The 23,979-nt window shown below is 41.4% G+C and overlaps 1 protein-coding gene across 5 annotated transcripts in view; it reads right to left on the reverse strand.

Moving 5' to 3' along the window:
- iqsec1b (IQ motif and Sec7 domain ArfGEF 1b) overlaps positions 1 to 23,979 on the reverse strand; it is a 197,510-nt gene that overhangs the window by 47,675 nt on the left and 125,856 nt on the right. The window contains exon 1 of one of the 5 annotated variants that reach the window (XM_061041445.1): positions 16,000 to 16,378. The exons of the other annotated variants lie outside the window; for them this stretch is intronic. Within the exon in view, the coding sequence (XP_060897428.1) occupies positions 16,000 to 16,046 (47 nt within the window). The 5' untranslated portion in view covers positions 16,047 to 16,378. Of the gene's footprint in view, positions 1 to 15,999; positions 16,379 to 23,979 lie in introns of those variants that run through there. 5 annotated transcript variants of the gene reach the window in all.

The following is a 23,979-nucleotide window of genomic DNA, read 5'->3' on the forward strand; positions in this document are numbered from 1 at the left end:
ACCCATTTCAGGAGAAAGACATATTTGATCAGTGTCAACTGTTCCAACACCCGTTTCTCTCCTGAGCAAAGTAGCGGACGAAGCAACACAGTTCGCTATACGACGCTATGATGAGAATATTTGCCTTTATATCAAGTGTAGTCCAACGGAATGACAACGTCAACAAAATAGCGAAGAACAACATTCTGGCGAGTAGAAAATGTAATGCAGCTGTTTAATTGCGCGAGATCGTAGTGATCCCATGCAGACACTCTATGCCCCGTGCAGCAGTGACAGTATAGAAACGTAACACTCCATCCTCCTATTGGCTCGAGCTGAATTCTCCGGGGAATATCCTGCGGTGTTCTGACATCAGCTCACTCGGACTCGCTGCGGAATAAAACACTAGGGTTCTGGCAGGAGAAACTCCGGGTAAAGTCCGAGCGAATAATGCGTTCACATACACAGCTCCTCCTGGAAATATTCAGGTTTTTCAGGAGATTTCTGCAAGTGTGAAAACCCCACTTGCAACACCTGCATAAAGTAAGCCTACATAGAAGGCAGGGGATTTGGACATTGTTGCAAAAGCTCAGATGCAAAGTTTGCAAGACTAGGCCAGATTTACTTTAATAACGTCACCTAAATATTTTCCTCTGACTAAACAAAGCTTATACACAGCCACAAATCTAAAAAAAAAACAGGACAAACTTTTAAAAGCAGAATGTGCTGTTTTCAGTCGGTCTGAACCCTGCAGCTTCTTGCTGGCCTCACTTCACAGTCAAGAATTTTGCTCAAGGGCATTCTGGTTTCTGTGGTTACACTACTTAACACCTTTAATAAATGCAATGTGTAAACAACATCGGCCTCCTGCATCACCTCGTGTCACTTTATCAACATTGCTCTCTTGCAAATTTAATAAAGTACACAGTTTCGCTTCCAGTGGTGCTCAGTCAGAGGCATGGGAGGGGCCGAAAAAAACGAGGGTGACAGAGGGAAGGTGGGCTGGAAGCAGAGTAAACAACAATAGCTGCAGGCGCGTCATAATGTAATGATGCTAATGAGGATAAAGCAGCTTGGTACCTTTTCTCCATAAGCCCCTGAAAGCAGGACAGCTTGTGACAGTGCGGGGATCAGCGGCACTGTTTCACACACTGCAACATGAAGCAGTGTGAAGTGTATATATGCTGTGCAGGAGGACACACACAGGAATGTGTGCAAGAGGAAAGTTGCAGGGAACTTATGGCCATCTAATAGTCTTTTGCCGGAAAAATATTTGAAAGCGTATATGGATGGGAATGAAAGCAGAAAGTTTATCACTATTCATCAGAAAAAGCTGCATCAGGCTTTTTTTATAAGATACAAAAATGTGTTTCTTTAAACACCAAACATTCCTCAAACAGGATGCTGCAATCCCCCTTGAACAGTTGCCATCAACACTTAATTTTGGCGTAGCATTACAGCTGGAAATTCCTCCCCTGGGTGGAGACACATCAGCCCTCAGACAAACTACACACTCAGAAGACACATCACAACATCCGATCAATACTTCAGACAGTGGTTAATAAGTCACCGTGTGGGGGGAAGAAAAGCTCCCAGAAACCTCTTTTGTATTGTAAACGCTGTAAAACAATTTTGATGTTAGAGGGAAAGAGATTAGAGCTCTCTGCAGTCAGCTGAGGAAAGATTCACAGTTGTTGCTCTGAGAGAAATGGTGAGTGAATGGAACTCAGAGCTTATTTTCGATAGAAACACAGTGAGAGGAAAGGGAAAGAAAACGGATATTCAAATGCTAGAATCAGTAGAGCAATTTAATCATATTCAGTGGTTTAGAGGTACTACATGATACATGATATATAGACTGCACTTATATGGTCTTTGTACCATAAAGACTTTACAATACATGTCACATTCAACCTTTCATACACATCCAGCTGATGGCAGACGCTGGCATGCAACGTTCCAAACTTCCTTTTAGGAACAAATCTGGAGCAGTTTGGAATTCAACATTTTGTCCAAGAAGACGTCCACATGTGGACTACAGGGTGTGGGTCGAATCCTGATCTATCAATAGGAAGACGACCTGCTCATCAGCGTGGCAAAGAACATCATCACCATGGAGGGTGGAGGTTTTTATGTCCCTTAAAAAATGGTTTGCTCTCTCAGCCTGTGCTGTTCAGAGTTTTGATCTCTGAACACAGCTGAAGGAAGCTCTGCAGACACTAATCAGGGCTATAAAATATTATGTGCACGGCAGTGGGGATTAAAAAAATGATTTAGAGATGCTCATGTTTAGTTTCATAAAGCTAATTTAAAGATGCTATTAGACATCAATAAAAGCCAAGAGCCAGGGTACTGTAAGTGTGCCCTTCATACTTAACTTGATCTTAAAGTGTTAGAGTTTTTAAAGCTGCACACTCTTAATCTCAGTTCTTTATTGGTGAAACTAAATATAATATTTAGTGTTTTTATTTAATAATACAGACAGCAGGCCTTATATTTAAGTTACGATAGTGAACCACAAGTAACTTTGAAAGATACTAAAATCACAGAATAGAGCCACTTGAAACTTGGAAGACCCATAAACTGAATTAACACCCAGAAAAACTAAGCAGCTTTCAACTGGAGTGCCAAAAAGCATGATTATGGAGTCTACAGATTCTCTTGGGGTCTTTTTTTCCAATTACAGAATATCTACCGATGTGATATGAGAATGAAATCAATCTGTTGTGTTTTGATGAATTTTGGCTGTGATGATATCCGACCAGTAGAGGGCATCATTATTCCATGGTTCCGTATTTGGAGCTCTTGAGTATGGACAGCACTCTGATATTCAAGGCCAACAATATGATCAAAACTAGGTGAACAAACAGCAGATTTTTTGGCACATTCTGGCTCTCCCCAAAAAGAACACCTGACACCTCTCACTTCACACATGTCCTTCTCCTCGGGGCGGAGGACATATTGGCTGATGTAATCCCCCAGCTTGTGTTGGAAATTATAATTGGGGTGAAGAGGCTTGCATTCAGATGAAGTGGAAATAGATTTTTTCCCCCCCTTCCTCTCTCTTGTCCAAAGCATTGTCTCCTGTAATTCTGAAGTCTCTCTCTCTCTTCGCCCACCAATTACATCCAGGCCCACTGAGCAAGAGGGAGGAGAGAGAGGACAGGCCTTCTCCATCAGCCTGCTAACCACTCAGGGGAGCTCATTAGAGCAGCCGGCAGCCCAGAGGCTTGGTGTTGTGTTGGCCCTACTTCTGACACCCCGTCAGTATCGTCGTCTTCCACGCCACTAAGAGAAAGAGCCGGTGTAAGGAAGCAAGAGCAGCTTTCAGCGGCATCTTCTGACAGCCTGTCACAACACAGAGGTGTCCAGATGTAATGTGTGACTACACTGTTCTAAAAACAGCCAGGAGACGTTTCATGAAACGGCTTCGTTTGAGCGGCCTCCTGGATCCGCTAATTGAATCAAAGCTCTTCTTTCAAAGAGCAAAGCTGCTCAGGATGATAGTGGCAAACAAAAAATCTCAGAGGGCGGTGAGTTTCAGCTTCATGAGGCACTTCACGCACACAGCAGGTAGATACAGTCTTCCTCAAAAGAAAACCTCTGTGTGCCCTGCACGGTTCCGGGCTGCAGCTCTACAGCAGCGCAGAATCTGAGGCGGGTCCGTGACAGCAACATCCTGAAGCGCGTGATGTCAGACTGTGCAGCCTCTGCAGGGAAGAGGACAAGAGCCTCGATTCTGCGATGCTTCTCCTTTTTTCTCCTATGTGTTCACGGCAGGCTCTTAGCTGCATCCAGAGCTCAGCCAGTGTCACAAAGTGGCCCTCTTCCACTTCAAGAGGTGTGTCTTCCATAGGCTGGCTTGCAATCACTAGCAATGAAGGATGTTGTATGCAGAGTTGGCATGCCACGGTGTATACTTAGACAGAAACCCCGGTGGATGACTATAGGTGCTGGAATGGTTCCACTGAATCACCGCGGCAACAGACGGCAGATGTTTGTGTGCACGCGCAGGACTGGATTTAATGAGTGTTTACTGTCGAGTGCAGAGAGATGTTGGTCACATCCAGCTGTTTGGGCTGGTGAGCGGCACCTCATGGGCCGGACGTGATGCATCACTTACAGGACAAATCTGGTTTATTACAACCCGAGTATCACTGTAGAGTTTTGCCAGCTTTTCTAGAATACACTCACGAAGTTTGTGCAAGGACTTAAAAACACAGCAAAATGGTTTTATACAAGAGAGAGAGAGAGAGGTTTCAAATCATCCCTAAATTAATCAAATATGTAAGCTAGAGGGAGATAAGGGTTAACATTATGACGCTCACTTCCTGGTTCAACTTTGACTTTATGTATCGGCCATGCTTGTGTTGTGTCCAAGTGCAACGAGGGATTGGTTCTAGTATTTCTTCCGTGCTAACTTTCTGTTTCATATCAAAATAAAAAGGTTAGATATCTTGCTGCGCTGTTGTTTTATTGCTTTTCTAATCATTGGTCTGTATGTTATGCTTTTCGTGGTCCTGCAACTATAGTTTCTTTCTTTGCCTTTATCAGTTGCATTGGTTTTACTGAGCTATTTTTTTTAAAAGTATCACTCACTGAAAATCTCTGTTAACATATTTTGTTTCTGCATTTCACTGAAACTCACTTCGTCTGACACCTACCAGGCGGCAGTGGTTACAAGCATTAAAAATAACTATAAAATAATCAATAATTTACTTACTTAAGGTTTTGTTTGCTTTTCTGAAGGTCAAAGAGAGGTATGGGTATTGATTTCAGCCTCTTTCATAACCAGATAAAAACTCCTCACAGGAGCTTTAATCATCTCTTTTAAAAATCTATAGCCGCATTAAGACATCTGCTAATCATATATCAAATCTGAAGCATATAAAGATTCTTTCTCTTTTAGAAGAAAATAAAAAATCTATCAGATTTAGGCTGCCGGCTGGTCTGAACAAGAAAATAAAAAGAAAATCACTTTGAAGATTTTGAAAACACTTTCCTGGAAAAAGATGGGTTATTTCTATCCAGGTCGAACTAGCATCTCCTAAGTTGTATAAAAACAACCCATTCAAAGGTGTTATTCTATAATTTAAAATGAAGTGTTGCAATATTGATAGTTCACCTGGTGATGGGTCGAGTTACATCCTTCACGTCTCCATCATTGGTTGAATAAGGAAACAGTAGTAACGTAGAAACTGTGTAATATTTGTCTGTATATATATTTTTGAGTATTTTTTCAATCACATGGTAAAACGAGTTTTGATAAAATTATTTGTGAGCTCTGTGGCTAGCATGTACGATATGAAGACAACAAAATATAGAGTGCTGGATTTTTAAATGTCAGGATTTAACCAGATAATAACCAGACCTGAAAAATAAGATCCAAGTTGTTTTAAGCTTCAACACAAAACCTTCTACTCTTCTGTTATCTGCATGCCCTCTCTGACATGGACTCCATTTCGGCTTATCAAACAAACACAACCAGCCGTAATAAATCACAACAGCTGGTGTTTATTTACAACATTTCACACAGCACATGTCAGACCTGAGAACAGATAGAGCCGAGCATCACCCGACAATCTGCCACATACTCTGAAATCATTCAACATGGCGGCTTTCTTTTAGGGCAAAAAACAAAACGATAAGCTTGTACAGTCAGATATGAGACGCACTGCCACAGAAAAAAAACACAAAACAAGATAGCTTTTGACCATTTCACAAAAAAAAAAAGAAAATTACTTTCCGACATGAAATGTCATTAGTCATCACAAAACGTCTTCTTGTGGTTTTTGTTGGTGAGAAATACAATGACATGCTCACTGAAATTTATGACAACTTCCTTATCAAACACTGAGAAAGTATTATAAACTGCAAAGCTAATAAAAAAAAAAGGAAAAAAGGTTTTGATGTAGAAAGTCTGTCTTCAAAGAGAACTTGTATTGATACAGCATGAGAGCTCATCGCTACGGAACAACTCTTGTCGTTGTGACATGATAGAAGGGATCAGATGAAAGCTGGCGGCACAAAGGAGGAACACAACAATGTGATTGTTAGCAGCTCTTTGAAGAATTCTTCTAATCAGAGGAGACAGCGAGAACGAGCAGGCTAAAACAATGTCAAAATAAAGCAAATGATATCACAGTATCTGGTTGAAAATGCCAGTGACACTCTTCTGCCCCTGATGTCAGTTATCATTTTCAGATGTGTTGGTAATTGACTCTGAATTTGTAATTGGAGCTGATACCACTACTGTGTCTTCAGCTGCAAAATCCATAAACGAGACAGATCTTTGGGGGGGGGGGGGGTGGAATTGATGCAAGAAATAACTGTGCCTACAAAATGGCCCCATAAACATGCAAAGACACACTCATGAAAACATTACACACTTTCAGAATGATTATCTGCACCTGGATCACACAGCTCTTCAATCAAAAAGCGAAATAGATATAAATATGTATGCACGCCTGTTCTCCCAGTCACTGAAACCTGAGCCACGGCCACACCCACAGTCACATTAAAAGCTAATAAGATGTTGAAAGGCTTTTCATTATGGCCAGAAGAAGACAGATTGGTGTGTGGGGACCACTGACTGTGCAGCAGCTCTGCCCAGTAATTACCAGTGGTCTACCACCTGCCCCCCCCCCCCCCAATCACATGGCCATCACATCCTGCTCATAAAACATGCTTTCACACAGCTGTGGACTCACACCTAATGGCTCAATGAACCATTCTTTCTCAGTATTTATGCGGGAGGTATCTGTGTCGTTTGTACGAGGATAGGAAGTCATTTGGTAAGGGGCAATCACCAGTTAACCCTTATTGTGGGTAGATTGAGGATGTGCCCAGTGCTGTGGCGGAGGTTGCGTATAAGCTAATAGTTGGTCTTTTACACTTTAAGTTGCTCTGACTTTTTTTCTTTAAATACAAACTATGAACAATGGCGATTCCAGAGTATGTTGGGGCCCTAGACAAAACTTAAATGGGGGGCCCTCAAACCAGCGTTCATTCTTATTTTCCTCTTTCTTTTTTCACTCCCATACAGATAACACCTCTACATTTTCCTTCCTTAACTTTCATGGACGAACTTTGGTTTTCACAGAAATACTCCATTGGACAATTAGCAGGGCGCAGACAGTGAGTGCTTTCAGATAGGCCCCCCCCTTAGAGAGGTTTCCTACTGTCTTTCCAAAATTTGCAAATTTTGAGGCGATGCTGTGGTTTAAAGTTTGTCAGTAAGTGGCCCCCTGCTGGCCTGTGGCCCCCAGCCTGACTTGCCTATTGACAAACAGCGCCTCTGATTATGGGCTTAATGACTGTGTTCGATGTGACGCGAGTAAACAAAAACACAGAGTTATCAAAATATACTCTGCGATTAAACAGAGCTTATGAGAGCCCCTGTAGCCTTGTAGCAAAAGACGAGTTTTCAACTGGTCACTTCTGGTTTTGCAAAAAGGCAAGTTTGACTTTAAACAGTGAACTACATCATTGTGTTGCGTAAATCTTTTTGTGCCGCGCTCAACAGAAAAAAAACAGAGGTTGGAAACGTGTGTCAGGAGGTCTGAGGTCAAACAATACAGTCTTTTCTTTTCAGTTCCACAGCTGTTTAAAATCATGCAAAAAAACTCATTTTCATAATTGAGCAGTATGTGTGATTGATGTGTCGAATTTTCGCACTGCTTCCTTCCATTCCCCTCGTGAAATTTCTACGTCACGTCAGGGTGAGTAGATATGTGAAGGCAGCAGGAAATATTCATGAAAATTCACTATGAGTGGGAGGTCTTGGATAAGGACCTTTTAAAATATGTGACCAGTGCGATCTTCGTGCTTGTAATAATGCTGCTTCATGCTCCGTTCTGCTCGTCTGTATGTTTGCTGCCACACTGAATACCTGTGATTACATCTGGCATTGACAAAAAGGTGAAAACTGTCATTATGGTGTCAATCTCTGTGGCTTCATCCACCATCTCAGATTTCTGATGCGTCTTTTCTGGTCATGTCTTGCCTCCCGTCCGATAACAAAACAAAACAGCTTTTACAATTACAAGGTTGTTAAGACCTTAGTGGGTAAATTAATGATCAAGTCTCTCACTTCGACTGGTTTTGCATTAAGCCAGTTGGATGAAAACACATTAGCCATTTTGACTGGAAACAGTGAAGTATGTCATTATTTTGCTTATGGATTTTTGAGCTGCCCTCGAGAGGGCAAAGAAAATCAATAAACACATGCTGATCTCACAACACGATGGTTGGAAAATCTCAGTCAGTAGGCCTTAAGTCAAGAGACGCAGTCTTTCCATTTTCCTTCTATAAATCAACCCACTACAAAAAAAACAACTCAGGACTGAGATCTTCAGCTGGGAAGTATGGAAGATGGATTGTTACATTTTACACATTTTGAGGCATTAGCTTCCCATTGAGCTACATTATGTAGGATACATGGCGCCTTATATCCAAAACTTTAGAACTAAAAGATGCTAGTTAAGAACTATGACACACACTTTAACAGTTTATAACTTAGTTTTCTGAGTTTAAACTTATACATCTACACATGAAGACTGAGACTGCGGTGTATGCACAGATATTTATTCTCTGCACACATTGACTTCCATTATTCACATGACTGCCAAGCTGCTCTGACCACTAAACACTTGACTGCTGATCTGTTGTGCAATGTATGCAAGAGAATGGCCTACAAAACATGATTATTGCTGTTTATATATGTACTAATTTACTGCAGTATGTATGGAGCAATTAAACAGTAACCCATACACACATCAACACACACTTTGCCTGCCAACCTTACCCTCCCTTTTTCTGAGTCTCTCCCTCCTCCCTCCTATCTCCTCCGCATTAATTATGACATTGGTAATAAAGGAAAGTGTTCAATGGGGAGGAATTGCAAATGAGTAGGAATTGATTGGGCCTTCTCTTTTTCTAATCGATTGCAGGCTTCAGCCTCGAATAATAAAAGAGGAAGAAGAAGAGGGGGGAAGAACTTAAATACAATTTAAATGCTCTGCTCTATAATAGGGAAAACAAAGTGTGAAGTACTGATGGGATGGGGAACATTTTTTTCATGAACTGTTGGTTGTGATCTGTGCCTTCTTCAGGTCAACATCACTCCTTTAAAAAACTTTCTCAAATCATCAAATGTTTTACCTGTTTATTGAAAAAAACTAGAACACTAAGCCCAGATAAGAAACTTCCGGTCATTAATGATTCTCTGTTGGGTTACCACTGCATTGCCAGTGGCTTCATAACTCCAGACAGCATACACGGTAAAGTGGCTTACGGCCACACACACAACCTATTCCCTGCAAGCCCGGCTGTGGATCAGTTGTAGAGTCGGCTGTCTCCCAACCGGAAGGTCGGGGATCCGATCCCCAGATCCTGCAGTCACACGTTGAAGAATCTTTTGGCAAGACTTTGAATCCCAACTTGCTCTCGCTGACACGCCAGCAGCATGTGAATGTGCATGGAATCAGTTAAGACACTTAGCAGCCTCTGTCATCACTGGGGTGAGTTTGATAGCCGTGTAAAAGTGCTTTGTGTGGACAGAACACTAGAAAAGTGCCATAAAATACTACACAATTATGATTTGCCATTTAAGCCTTCAGGGTTAATCTATAATGGGAAAACCCTACAGGCTTTGAAATGTATTTGCAGCCTTTTCTGATGGCCTACACCCATGTGGTTGTATAAGATAAAATAAAACATTAAAGATTCATTCTCATTGATTGTAAAACAGTTAATCAGCCACACAACATTATTTATTATTACTCTTGATTGGCATTTTTCTACACGCTGATCAATCTGTCCTGACTTATTATTTATTGATAAAATATTTCAAAATCAGTCTTGTTTACTAATGTGCTGCAATGCACAGTGGCTCATACCAGCCAGATATACTGACAAGCTCATGCCACTTCAGTTTCCATGGTAATTTTTCTCAATGTTCCAGCACCCATTGAGCTTATTAGTTGGTGTATGAAAATGCAGGGTGCAGCTGGTATCCGCATCATTAATCTTTGTGAAACCTAGCCTCTGTAAATTTCACATTTCACCCCCCCCCCCCCCACACACACACACACACAGACACACACACACACTTTGATAATTCCCCCACCGTAAAGCTCAAATCAGGCGTATCAGTTTAGGGTTGGTCCTCCAGAAGAAGATGGGACAGTAAGAGGAGGAATGGAAAATGAACGGTCAGGTGGGTAATAACTTGATATCTGCTTTAATTTTCATCACAGGATAAATAAAGAAGTATAATAGCTTAACCTCAATAAAGTGCTTTTTCACAGGTGTACAATAATATGAGTTAAACGATTGATGCAATTAACTAACATAATGACTCCCTAACCCATCAGCTTTGTCCTCTGTTGGCTAAGCAGTACAGCTCCCGGCTGATTATACATTAAAAAGAAAAACCCAGAGTAAATACTGCCAGTGATGGAGAGTTTTGCAGAATGCTAAAGGCCAAAGACCACAGGTAAGTAGCACGATGGACGTATGGTAGCTACAGAGCTGAGCATTATGAAAAATAATGTAGTGACCTGGCAAACAAATCTGCCTCATGTCAGGGTTGTGTTTGGTAAACTTTGAATGACCGTTATGTTTATCCTCTTCATGAAACTGCAAAAGCATTTTGTATAACCACGAATTCTTGCAAAAGATCAGCATAAAAGCGTCATAAAAAAAAAGATATTTTAACCACTATAACACACTGTTTTGATTTTAAGACAGACCGAGCATTTCATAAGAATTTGGAAAAGGAAAAAGACCATCCTGCGTTTCCTTCCCCAAACCATCAACTAGACTTTCTTCTGAATGTTTTTTGTGAATAACACACAGCATGTGACAAGCCAGATCTTGGGCATTGGTACCTTGCCTGTTCTGTACAAGGCTAATAATGAAACACTCATTCAAAAGCATTTCAGTGGAAATCAACGCGTGTGGTTTTTGGGGCAAGTTATGCATAAACACAGCAACGATCTGATGAGAGCTACCTCCAGTTGTTAGGCAGAATTTAGTCATTACAAAGTTTGAGGTGGCATGCTTCCTGATGGTAAAATAATGGATTTTCTGATGCCATACCGGGAAAGGCACTTTGGAAGAGAAAGGTCAGCGTGAATTTAGCCAAGAGCTTAGCTTTTAGGGGGCTGCAGGATCCAGAGAGCACTGCTGTGCCTCTAATCCTTCAGAGTGCCATTAGCAGGTGACACATTTCTGTAATCAGAGTCATGATAGAGTCAGGAGGAAGTCAGGTTTAGTGCACCTCGAAGGGCAGACAGGCCAAGGCCGGACGTACCCCCTGGACCACTGAGAGCCGAGGGGTCAGAGCCTAGATAGAGCGAGCCACGCTGAGGGCCGCTGTGCCCATTAATCTTGGATGAGCTGGGCCTCATTGAAATGCAAAAAAAAAAAAAAGACAGAGGAGGACCCCAGGTGGTAGATGCGTCCCTGAACTCCCCAGCCACTGTCCGGTCATTATTGACCGTGCCATGGGTCAGCACTGATGCTACGACTTGGCCAATTATAGCCCCTGGAAGTGATTAAAGGAGACTCAGAGTGCAGCAGTTGACAGAGCTACAATGACATCAGAGTTATTACGGAGATATTTATTCATCGTTATGGCAATTTAAATCCATTGCAATTTCATCCGAGCATGTATTGAGAGCAATAACTGAGATCATATTTCTGCCAAGCTGAAACGTAATGGCTTAATCTCCTGGTACTACAATGGCAAAAGTCGACTGCATACTCAATATTGGTGTTGAGTAATGCTTGATGAAAAGCCAAGTTACATCATATCAGACAATGGCTCAATTTTACTGGAAAACAAACACAGACAAACACTCAAAATACTTACACTTGGAGTGTGTGAAAAAGAGGAAGAATCAGATTGCAGGTGGAAAAAACACACTGCTAAAATATTGATATCAGATAATTGCAGAACTGGCATTCAGTCAATCAACTAGAAACTTTAAAGCTCAACCTTCTGCACAGCTTATAAATGTTATCCCATGGTGTTTAAATTCTCAAGAAGTAAAAAAAAAAAAAAAAAAAAAAAAAAGAAAATCATCGTCTGCAGACGCAGCTTCAAAGAGACACTGATAGATAAGAGTCTCTGAGAACAGATGGAACTTTTCTGTTATGGCCGGCTTCCTGACCTCCTGTCTCTGTCCCTGCAGACACACACACACACACACACACACACACACACACACACACACACACACACACACACACACACACACACACAGTCAAGGTGTATTACCTTCTACATAACAAGACCAGATCTGACAAGGCTAATAAGGATGAAAAGAATTCCATACATACTGAAGACCAAAAGTGTGAAATTGCCGAGGAATGGCTGCGGAAATAAAGTGACCTTGTAATCGATTGAGCACAGATGCCAGGCCTCGCTGATAGATGTCCCGTCACAGAGCATGAGAGGACCGAGCGTGCACTTTTCTCAGCGAGTGTAGCTCTTCCATCTCGTGTTTTGTTATCACAAAGAAGTAAAGGTCGAACAATATGTGTTTACTTGCACAACTGGTCCAGATGACATCACACATACACTCACCACAAGTCTTTAACGCTTCCCTCGCTGCTCTGTTTGTCTCTGTGTTGTGTTAAAAAGCCACTTCGCCTCCTGTTTGTCTACCTCAGGTGTGCTACAGCAGCAGAACTCCTGAGAAACTGTTCTTCACCACTGTTTACCGGCGACGGCACAGACGGAGGTGATGTCATAGACCTCTAAGTCCACTGCCTCCCCGGGGTGTTGAGCAAGAAAGTGCAGCCTTATTGGAAGGCTAGATCAGTCCAACTTTACAACACAGAAGGTAGCAAGAAGTAGATCTTCATATGTAACTCACCACACATCTGCTGTGTTTTCTCCTGCCAGGAAAATCTACGATGCCGGAGCGTTCGACGAGACAGCAGACGATTTGCTGTCGAACTTTAGCGGAGATACTGTACATTCCCTCCTCAGGGAGCACACATAGGAGCAGACATACGGACACGTATAGGTCACATCAGACTGGCAGCTTCGACTCCAGTCTGGGTCCTGAGTTAAATAAATAATACCCTTTGCTCCTTTGGCTTGCAGTAGAATAGGCCAGATCAGGTTCCCCGGCCTCTACTGTTTCACTGGCAGAACTTTTTAAAGGGCCTGCATGCACACAGCCTGCAGAAACACACAGCCTGCAAAGAGTTCAAAAAAGATCATCGGCCGGCTTTTTGCAGATAATTTATTGCAAAACAGCTCCAGCAAAGCAGGTTAAAAAAAAAAAAAAAGAATCCCAACAGATAGCCAGTCACACACCGAAGCGCACAGACAGATGGGGTTGGTATGTAGTCGAGCATTAAGCAGAGAAAAAACAGAACATGAGGGTCAGAGGAGAGCGGGTCCTGCATGTGAGAGAGGAGAGTTATTGAGGGATGACTCATGTCTCCTGGAATGTACGGCAGGCAGACGACACCGCCGTCTTCTCTCGCTCAGAGAGGGGTGCTACCAAAGGGTCAATCTGTCAGTCTCTACACTAACACTGTCAAAAAATAAACATTCGCTGTGCACAGCAGACAGAGAACAGTAGCACTTTTTATTTGAGCCTCCTATTGAGAGTTCTGTACTTATTCTCAGAGCTCTTCTCATTAGTTTGAAGAATCAGAACCTGATTGTGATTCTGAATCTGGATATAGCTTTCACATATGGTGTTCACATGGACAGGACGACGCTTCCTTCAGCTTGTTTTTGTTTTACACAGAGGCTCAAATATGTTTCATACTTCAAATCTTCAAATATAAGCCCCACCACATGGGGGAAGAGCGACAGCGCCACCAACTCAGGCAAGCTGTGTTTAAATGCATTATAAGGGATTGAAACAAATTTCACCTTGGTGTACAAACAAGGTAAAGTTTAAGACATCGCACTCGTCTGCTGCTGTCTCTGCCTTACAGAACCCTGCTAGTGAAACAGGGCGGGGAGGGGCTAGGGAAGTGTGGAGACAGGAGCTGTGGGGGGGGGCTGAGGGTTGAAAGAGGTGTGTCTGAAGAGAGCAATAGTTTTGATCTGAAAATATGTTCTGAAAGTGGCATATTAACCTTTTTAGTAAATAAAAAAGACAAATTAGGCCTCCAAATATGAATCTTTCTGAATAAGCATTGCATAAAAAACAACGTGTTATAAAAGAGTACATGCATTGATACTATTACCTAACCTATAACTTTATGGTTAGCTCTTTCAGCCTCTTTTAGTTCAATGTTACCATTTCCCGGCCAGCAAACTCCACTCTCATCTCACTTGTTTCTGGCCAAAAGCAAAATGAAAACAAAACCTCTGCTTTCTGCACTGTACACATGCATGTCACTACATTCCCAACACGGCCAGAAGACAGACAAAGTTATTGGTTAGATGGTGAACATGGAAGTATTTGTTTTCAGCTAAAGAGCCATATAGATTTCATTGGAGGTGATAGAGTCCACAACATAACTCACAGAAAAGTGAAATTTGGATTTCATTTGAAGTATTTTTGGACGACTGCTTGCTCAGAGCTTAGCCGGAACAACGTCCTAAAGTGATAATATCTCACTGTTGCCATTGTTATTGCTAGGCTATGCAGTGACAAAGAGGGTGACACCAAACCACAAATACAGACAAGGACCATTTAAGCTAGCCATTTAAAAATACCACACATTTGACTCCTGCCTCTGGTGCTGTCTACATGAGTGAGTGACTGTGCGGTCATTTTTAGCAGAGCAGACAGAAGGGAATCCAAGCCAAGAGGAAAAACCATGTAACTGTGGCATTCATGAGAAATCAGCAGAGACGGAAAATGTTTGATGGCCAAGTTACACAGACGTAGTGCGTGTGCTGTACCAAAACAGGGATCAGTAATTCAATCAAATGACTGGACTCACTGAGATGGGGGAACATTTCTGTATTAAAGCAAGGAACTCCAGGCTGTGGCTGGCCGTCCCATGGAGACTGGAATTACAGACCATAGGAGTTTATGAATGGTGATTGGCTACTGCTGACTCAGGCTGCTCTCACCACAATGGCCACTAATTTTAGCCTTTCTGTGGTGAAATCACTGCGTGGAACCATTAATGCTTTAACCCGTCCCCTACGGCAATCTTTCATGGCCTGTTTCAACTGGTGCGCTGTCCTCAATAACACGAACTGAACAGTTTGTTATTGAACGCCACATGGAAATAAGAAGTGTCGTACAGTTTTCTACATAAGCACGAGTTCCCCATGGGAACGATAATACACATTTCATTTAAACTACTGCTTAGACATTCACTCCATCAGTTAAGCGGCTTATCAGAAGTAAATCCTGTGTATGCTATCTGGAATAAATTAACTTTTTTAGACTTCTTTTCAAATAGAAAAATCGCTAAATACATCTGCGTATTCCACACATTATTACATTTTCTCAAAAAACAAGGACCTGACTGGTCACAGCTGGAAAACATATGCAAACACTGATGAGTGCACTGACTCACAGTCCAATAACACTGGGAACATGTGGTTTTTAAAGGATTTATTAGACAACAACACCAAACATTTGCTGACAATGCTTGACTTTTGTCTCTTTGTATTTTATTTTATTGTTAATGTAATCCATGTGGGTTGTTATGACTGTTGGTTTGACAGGAAAATAAGTCTAAAGACTAAAACTTGGGCTAAAGTTGCAGTCCTAATCAAAACAGATTGAAACCATTTAGGGCTGGTCTGAAACCAGATGAGCATCTATAAAAACACAGAAAAGGAAACTTTACAGAACTTGAAATAGTCAAAACTTCTAGTCGGATAAAAACAACCCCTTACATTAAATCTTAAAGTTTCTTTACATTTCTTTAATATGAGAATTGCTTCAAAGCTTCATATTTAGTCGAGTAATCAAAATATACGTATTAGTGATTCAACCGAGCACATGTTCCAGTATAAAACTCTCCCAGCCGTGCACACTCATGCTCTGGCGCTCAGTAACAGGATCTCCCTACCTTATCGTCCGCACTGAAATGCAGTACTTCCACATTAGATTCCACATGCCCCTGACATCATCAGGATGGAAACTTGAGATTTGGATCTGTTAAGTTCTCTGATGAGAGGCTGAGATGTAAACAGGACTCAAATGTTTCTGAAGAGTCTGAATGAGAGAGGATCAGCAGTTCTTCTACCAGCACCCACCCATGCCACTCCTTCCCTTCTCCTTCACTTGCCCACAAAACATGTACTAGTCCTTAGGAAAAATGACTAATTCTCCCTCCTGGAGGTTGGGTTACATCAGTCACGGCTTCTTTCCAGTTCCCCTTTTCCCTTCTTTTAGCAGGCCTTCACAAAAGCAGACACATCAAGATGTTCTGTCTGAGGAGAGCAGACCATTACCAAGTAAGGCCAGCAGCTAAGTGGACCAGACAGGGAGTAAAATCCCTCCGTACTTCAGTGTGAAAAGCGAGCGCATGTTCACATTCCACCAGCCGGCTGCTGCCCCTTCCTCTACAACCTATCACTTACTGCTGCCATGCTGCTCCCTCTAAATCATCTCTACTGCTTTGCACAGGAGATAGACTCTTGTTTTATCTCATTGTACCACTACTACAGCGTCAGATCTCCCTCCCCTACAAACTCATACTAGATAGCATCTACCCAAGACAATGTAAAAAAAAGTGCTTCTGAAAGGGCAGAGTCTTTTCTGAATTGGCTTGCAACCATTTCAAAACATAGCGCAGGAGAATAAAACATCACAGGCAGAGGATTAAAGGCGTTTTTGTTGAGTCAGCAGAATGGAATGTAAAGTAAAAGTGCTGTTAAACTTGGGAGACTTGTGAAATATGTGATACACGTGGAAAAGATTTAAAAAAAAAGAAATATGTAAAACGCGGCAGGCTGTGGAAAATGTTGGATGTGAACAGCGGCAGAGCCTGAAGATCTTCTGCTCAAAGCAAAGAAGCAAAGTGAGAGGAGTGAGGCGTTCTACATTATTACAAAACAGAAGAAATATGGCACTCCAGGCTTAACGTACATGAGGAACTGGGGATTTTACTTTTAGGTAGTAACATTGATGCCAAAGAATGGGACCAAAAAGTAGCTAGATGTTTCTTATTAATGCTGAACATACCTAGAATAACCATTTTTTTAAATCATATTATAAACACAGTGCCATAATGTGTATACATTTTATCTTTCATATTGACAGCTGCAAGTTTGCAAGAAATCAGGTTTGCAATTTTTGCCCCAGAGGTATGGAAGAAACACTCAGACCCTCGACTTAACAAATAGGAACATTAACAAAGTAGAAATGTATCTTAATTTTGTTACAACTTCAAAAATGATTTATTTATTTAATTAGATCAGTAAAAGGACCCTGTACAATATTAAACCTAGATGTCGCTATATGATGCATTGTACCAGAGCTAGCTTAGAGCTGGTTAACATATGCAGTCCATTTAATTCATTTTTGTTTACTTTAAAGGTCCGGTATGTAGATTCCGCCACCAGGGGGCTCTCAATCAAAGCTACAATAACAAAAGATGACGTCGAGGCTCGCGGGCAATCATGGGAGTTCTCTCTGCTTCTTCTCCCGGGTGAAAACGAACTCCATGGCAACGATAAACATTCTGTCCGTCATGGCGGCCGCCTCGACAAGACACGTCCCGTTACAACTATAAGATTACGGATTTCTCTGTCTTTGATTACTGTTGGAAATATTTGAGATAATGTAAGTACTCAACAATACAATATATATAACATGGGTCAACTTTTTATTAGTTTAGATATTTTAATGTAAACATTGTCCTAAAATTCTACATATTGTATCTTTAACAAACATGGTATTAATGTTGGAGCTTATTAAAATACTTAATAAACATTAGTAACTTTGGAATGAAACAAAAATACAAACCAGTACTACATTTTAATGTAATTATTTTATGTCACAACAGCAGTTGATGGCTGTACCCGAGGAAATTTGATGTTTTCAAATTAAAATATCAAACACTTCAAATACTACATACATGCCATTTACACATGCATACACCGCTCCTCACTGGCTTAAAAGGTTGTAGTCAGTCAGACTCATATATCAGTTCATTAGTTTAGGTCATGAGGGAACATCTGTACTCGTTTGGTTTTGTGGTATGTGTAAATATCAACGGGGCTAACTCACATGTAATGACATTAAACCTAGCCTTATTAAACTTCATGTACTTATCGGACCATAACCATGCTTCCTCCATCTAAAGTAAGTTATTGGTAGTATGACATACCAAACGTTTTCAAAGAAAAATCTTGGCTGCATGTAAAGGATATGCTGATATCCAGTAATGCAAATCCTTACACCGAACTCGTGACAAGTCCGCCTTTGTTATTTTAGACGTTTAAGAATAGCCGAGTATTTTCACTCCCGGTTGGCCTCGGTGGCCTTCCTCTGAGCAGCTGCTAAACATCTCTCGCTCTGAGTCTCTATACGTCCGCCTGTCTGTCTCTCTTTGACACCCACGCTCATGACATGGTGAGCTATTAGAAGTCAGGAAGACCAAAGTCAATGACATGGTTAAGTATCATATTACAGAACTTGCACCAATGATGGGAAGTGTTAAGCATTTTTGAAGTTTTCACCAACAAAGCAACAATGTATTACACTGTTTTCCTCAGTAACATCTTGCTGCTCAGTTGGCAGACAAAACAAAGTCTACATTGACTCCATTTAGTAGTGTTTTTTATCATCTGTTTCTGATGTATGTTGGAAAACAGTCAAGTGGAAGGTAGAGCACTGACTGTAATGCAACCCTTGAAACCTGTCGACTAAACAGTATGTTGGGTTGATTTAAAGGGAGAGAGTCGAAAGCTTTTCATAAAAACTAAAACAGTCTTATAGAAAAGTAATGCCGCTCAATCATCTCTTATGGGCCGCCATACATGTGTGGTGGAGACTTGGTATGCAGAGACTCTGACCCCTGCCTTGATTTTCATGTTTTGGTCAACATGGGACATTTCTGAGCAGGGAACTGGTGCGTTTCCCCCAGCCAATGAAAGCAAGCAGGTGAGTTTAGGAAGGGGATACAAATTAACAATTGGACACAAATCAAACCGGCGAATATGTCGAACGTGGACTTAGCTGCAAAAAAAGAAGAATCATAGTGAGGTGAAACGCCAAGCAGATAAAGCTCTTTCTAAAACTAGGGTGAACCTTGGGCTTGTTTTTCACCCGCAGATGCAGAGTTGGTCGGCTTTCTGTTGGAGAGGCAGGTGCCAAACACAGGCGGTTAGCTTACGCTAGTGTGCGGTAGCTTGCAATGTAGGTATTAGCAGTGAACATACACACCTCGTCCTGTAGTGAGTGTGCACTTCTGGTTTGAATGTTGTGTTTGCAGTCAACAGTAACCTGCTTTGAAGCGCTTCTTGTTATAGATGTAGTCTACATTGTCAACAATTTAAGGCAGACATACTTGTGAGCTTTCATTCAGAGCTTTACTTGTCTACATTTCAATTCATTTCTCACCTTTTACGTTGCTAGTCAGTTGCTAGGAAAAGGAAGCCTGGGCCTGTACATTCTTCATCACTTATCAGGATAACAGCCGGGTACACCAAAGGCTTAAGAATTGGATTTTGCTCCAAGAGGCTATATCATTGTCAGGTAGTGCCTCTGATTTCTGTCATCGCTATGCAATGCACACACCTTGCCATTTAGATGTAATCTAACTCACAAATGCGCTCTGGAGCACTTCGGGGATTCACTATCTTTCCCAACAAAGCTTCAACATGAGGACTGGAGCAACCACGCATCAACCAATGAGTGGACAAATCACTCTACCTCCTGAACCCACAAACACACTGTCATGGCATCTCATGCACAGAAACATGCTGCGGTATTTCATAGACACTGCAGCCGACACTTTTTTCATCTTTTTCTTGAAATGAAGCCTCACGTGGTTAGACCATTTCTTCCTCTTCTCATTGACTCCTTCCTTCGGCAAGACGCTTTTAGTCATTCATTTGCATTGCACAACTGTAAGTAAAACATAAAGGCACTAAAGAAAAGATTATAATTGTTTATGTTCACTTCTGGGTTGAATTCTCATTAAACCCTTCTCTTTTATGCCAAACACAGTGAAGAAACAAGATCAAACACAAATGAAATGCAGCTGACATAATTAGTACTTAACACTAACTTATGAGCAGAGGGAGCATCAGTATCGTCGTGCACAAGCTCTGATTTACAGCGTCTGCAGCTCTGAGTTGCGCTGACACACTTGTACACATCCACGCAGCAGATTGATTTGACAGGGACTTTAGACTTTGATGTTTCCATTTCACGGCACAAAGAAAATCACAGAGTGGCTGATTCCACACTGACCGCTACAAGGCATATCGGGGTAGTGAAGAGAGAGGGCCGAGCTCCCTGCAGCACTCGCCGTGTGAACAAGCTGCTGGCAGAATATCACAAAGCTTTTTGTCAGTGCATGCTCTGAGGACCAAGTCATTCACAAGCCGGCACACAGCTCTGCCCACAAATGAATGTAATTAGCACACCATTTAAGACACCACAGTCTTTTTGACACAAACATTTCTGCTCATCACGCCTCTGTTCCTTGTTTACCAACTTATTTTACAGCATGAAAAAACAACTCGGGTTACTCGCGCGAGCAAATATGGATCCTGCAAGCCTCTGGACATTTATCTGAGTTCCATCTTCATTTGCAAAAGACTGCTGGGTTGAGTCTGAAAAAAGACTCGACCTGCTGCACGCCTTTAGAAAGCCCTTTGATGTTCTGATTTGGTCCTCAGTGGAGAGTGCTCCCTCAAGTCCACAATGAGTGTGGAATATTAAAAGGCCACGGCTCTGTCTGTTAACTTCAGATTTAAAAAACCACCCCACTATAATCGGATGAATCCTTGATGAAAAAAGGGCAAAGCCCTGATCTTTGTGCTGGGAATTGAAAATGCATAAAAGGAGCCGCTTTTATGTGCAATTATTCTGTCAGGAGTTAGTGGCGGTACACAGAGGGGCTCAGGTCACGTCTGCCTGTGGAAAAGTGGATGAGGAGGAAATGTGAGGCAGAATGGACTCAGTTGGTGTGAATGATAAAACGGGGTGGGAGGTGGAGGTGTGTGCGGGGTGTCTTCAGTGCTGATGAACTACTGTGTTTGGACAGCTTGATGCGGGCCAGTGACCCGAAACAACAGAGACCATGGAGCTCTATTGAAGAGTTTTTTTCACCTCACCACATTACCTCCAGCTCTCCTTCTGTCCTGTCACACCAATAGCCATTCACTGTGAAGCCATATATTGTCACACAGGTAAACCCATTAGCAGACTAACACTGGGGGAGGACAGATTACCATTGCGGTAAGTGATCTAATAGGAGGAGAAATAAATCACAAAGCACCTGTGACAGGGCTGGTTCACCTCTATTAAAGTAACAAAACCAAACATTGGTTTTGCCTGGAGTGTTGTCTAACAATTCAGGTTCTCTGGAGTTTCCTCCATTTACTTGGATTTTTAGATATCACTTTGTAACAAGGCTCCCCCCCCCCCCCGCAATATAATGGAGGCGAACAGAGTGTTGTTTGTGGGGAGCTCAGCCTCGAGTAATGGCACTTCAATAATTCAATAGCAAGATGTCTCCCCTTAAACAGTTCTCATGACTTGGAAAAACCTACAAACCTCACTACACACAACAATCATGAGGACTATTTCTTTGGGAGGAAGCAGGTCTAACACGAACACGTCTTTTAGTCATCATGTACTGCCGTTTATAACCATCTACATTTTTTAACAAGAGACAAGGGGTATCAGGCAGAAGTTATATTTCATATACATGAAAACATTTAAACTCACTTTCACTTCTGCATTGGCTTACATTTTCACTTAAGTAATGTTTTTTTTGTAGAAGTCTGTGCGATACATTGCATCATAGACTTAAATAGAATATTGTATGTAATGTCATTTATTAGATATGTCCTCATTAGCATACATAACGTTTGTACATCAGTTGTTGATAATTCTGCTTCAGGACTAGTGGAGTAAACATTACAAACATGAAAAACTCTGGAGCCATGACTACATAACTAGAATGGCGAGTGAAAATGAAAAGCATCTACAAAAATAGACAGAACTGCTTATTAAGCCATATTCCTTATCACATTGGAAAACAGAGGTTGCGTTTCCAATCAGAGGTGCCATTAATGTTTTTGTGTTTCAAATTGACTTTGTGTGATGGGATTACTAAAACAGTTGAAAGCTGTTCAGTGCATATTTGATTATTATATTGAATTCTTAGACACTAGAGTGTTTGTAGTTTTAATGAACCAACCATTTAAAACTGGATAAAAAAAATTACAAATCACAGCACGCTAACTGCTGCTGATTTTCCAGTTGAAGAAACCAAACACCATTATGAGCATGTCTGCCCTTTGTGTACAAACTCATACCGACCTATAAGCACCAGACTGAGCCTGATTGCCGAAACGACTCAGAGCCTCAAACCAAATGAACGCTCGTCACCTCCAACACACCAAAGTTTGGCTCATCTTCAAGCTTAATGAAATGGGTCTTCACCATCCAATCGCTGACTGGTATTTAAATGGAAAACACACGCGTGGTAAAGCGTGGAGTGGGGGGACGTTTTTGTCTTCACCCCCATGAGACGTGGCTGAGATGAACAGCGGGTGGGGGAGGGGTGGACTCATGAATAAATATGGCCTGGAGAGATGCTCCTCTTCACATCATACATTCCCCTTTTTTTTTTTCACTTGACTCTCTGAACTGGACTGAGAGTTTGCGCTCTTCAACTGACCCCAACGTGTGACGTTCTCATTTTAGAAACAAAATGAGTCGGGCTTGAAAGATGATTTTTAGCAGGTTCTCCTGGAATCTGTTTCTGAGTGAGTCACTTATTTTGGGCTGTATAATGTTACCCTGGAACACTGGTTCTCAGATGATGTAACTGATGCCTTGTTGTTGTTGTTTTGAAGGTTCACAGTTCTTGAGCATCAATGAGTCCAAAGCCTTTATTTGATTCTGTTTCAGAAACATTCTTATTGTATATTTTGTCGGCCTAAAGACAAATGCTCTATTTACATGTCTCTTTGTTCATATTTAGTTATCCCTTGTCAAACATTGAACTAAATAATAAAACAAATAAATCAATGAAGTATGTCCCTCAGGTAATTATCTAACCCCTTGATCATAACTGCACCTGACTGCTGCACATCAGGATTATAATCTCAGTTATTGTGAGCCAGATGTTAAACTACATTATACAGTATGTTGAAAATGTTATCCAGACAAACGGACGGAACAAACCTAACATATACAAAACTATATGGTCAGTCTCATTGCTTCACTTAGTATAAGTAGAGGTGATTTCCGTTACAAACCCTGACAAATGATGCAGCATCCTGCACAAAGTGGTATTTCAGACTTTTCAGCTTTTATTTTATTCGCTTCGCTTTTACAATAAGAAAGCAAGCTAGCAACCTGAAGTACGCAGGTGCATAAGCTGTGGGAGGTACTTTAAAATAAAACAATACAATTACCTTGACCTTAAAGGGGCACTCAACCACATAACATTCATAAAGTTTGGTGACTTACAAGACACAGTTACAGTAAAAGAAGAAAAATTAGGGCTGTAGAGAACAATATATCAGCCTGTTAGTGTATGGGTTAAGCTCCCTAGAACATAGCCTCCCCTTAATGAAAGTGATTGGCATCTTCTGTCCAGTTTGACACTCTATCATGATCCTTGCCTATAATTTTTCAAAATGACACAAAAGAGTGTATTTTACATTCTCTCTGTAAAGATTTGTGGTCTTCAAGCCGAAGCGAGTCGTCATTATTTTTTCAGACTTTAAAGCTCAAACGCAGCGACAGCAGACGTGTCAGTGTTTGTACTTTCCATGTTGACTGAAATTACTTTTTGGGGAAAAATCATTGAAGAACTTTAGGTAATTATTACAAAAACATCTGAGCTCAAAGT

This window comes from Labrus mixtus, chromosome 7, assembly GCF_963584025.1.
Source record: "Labrus mixtus chromosome 7, fLabMix1.1, whole genome shotgun sequence".
NCBI classification, from domain to species: Eukaryota; Metazoa; Chordata; class Actinopteri; order Labriformes; family Labridae; genus Labrus; species Labrus mixtus.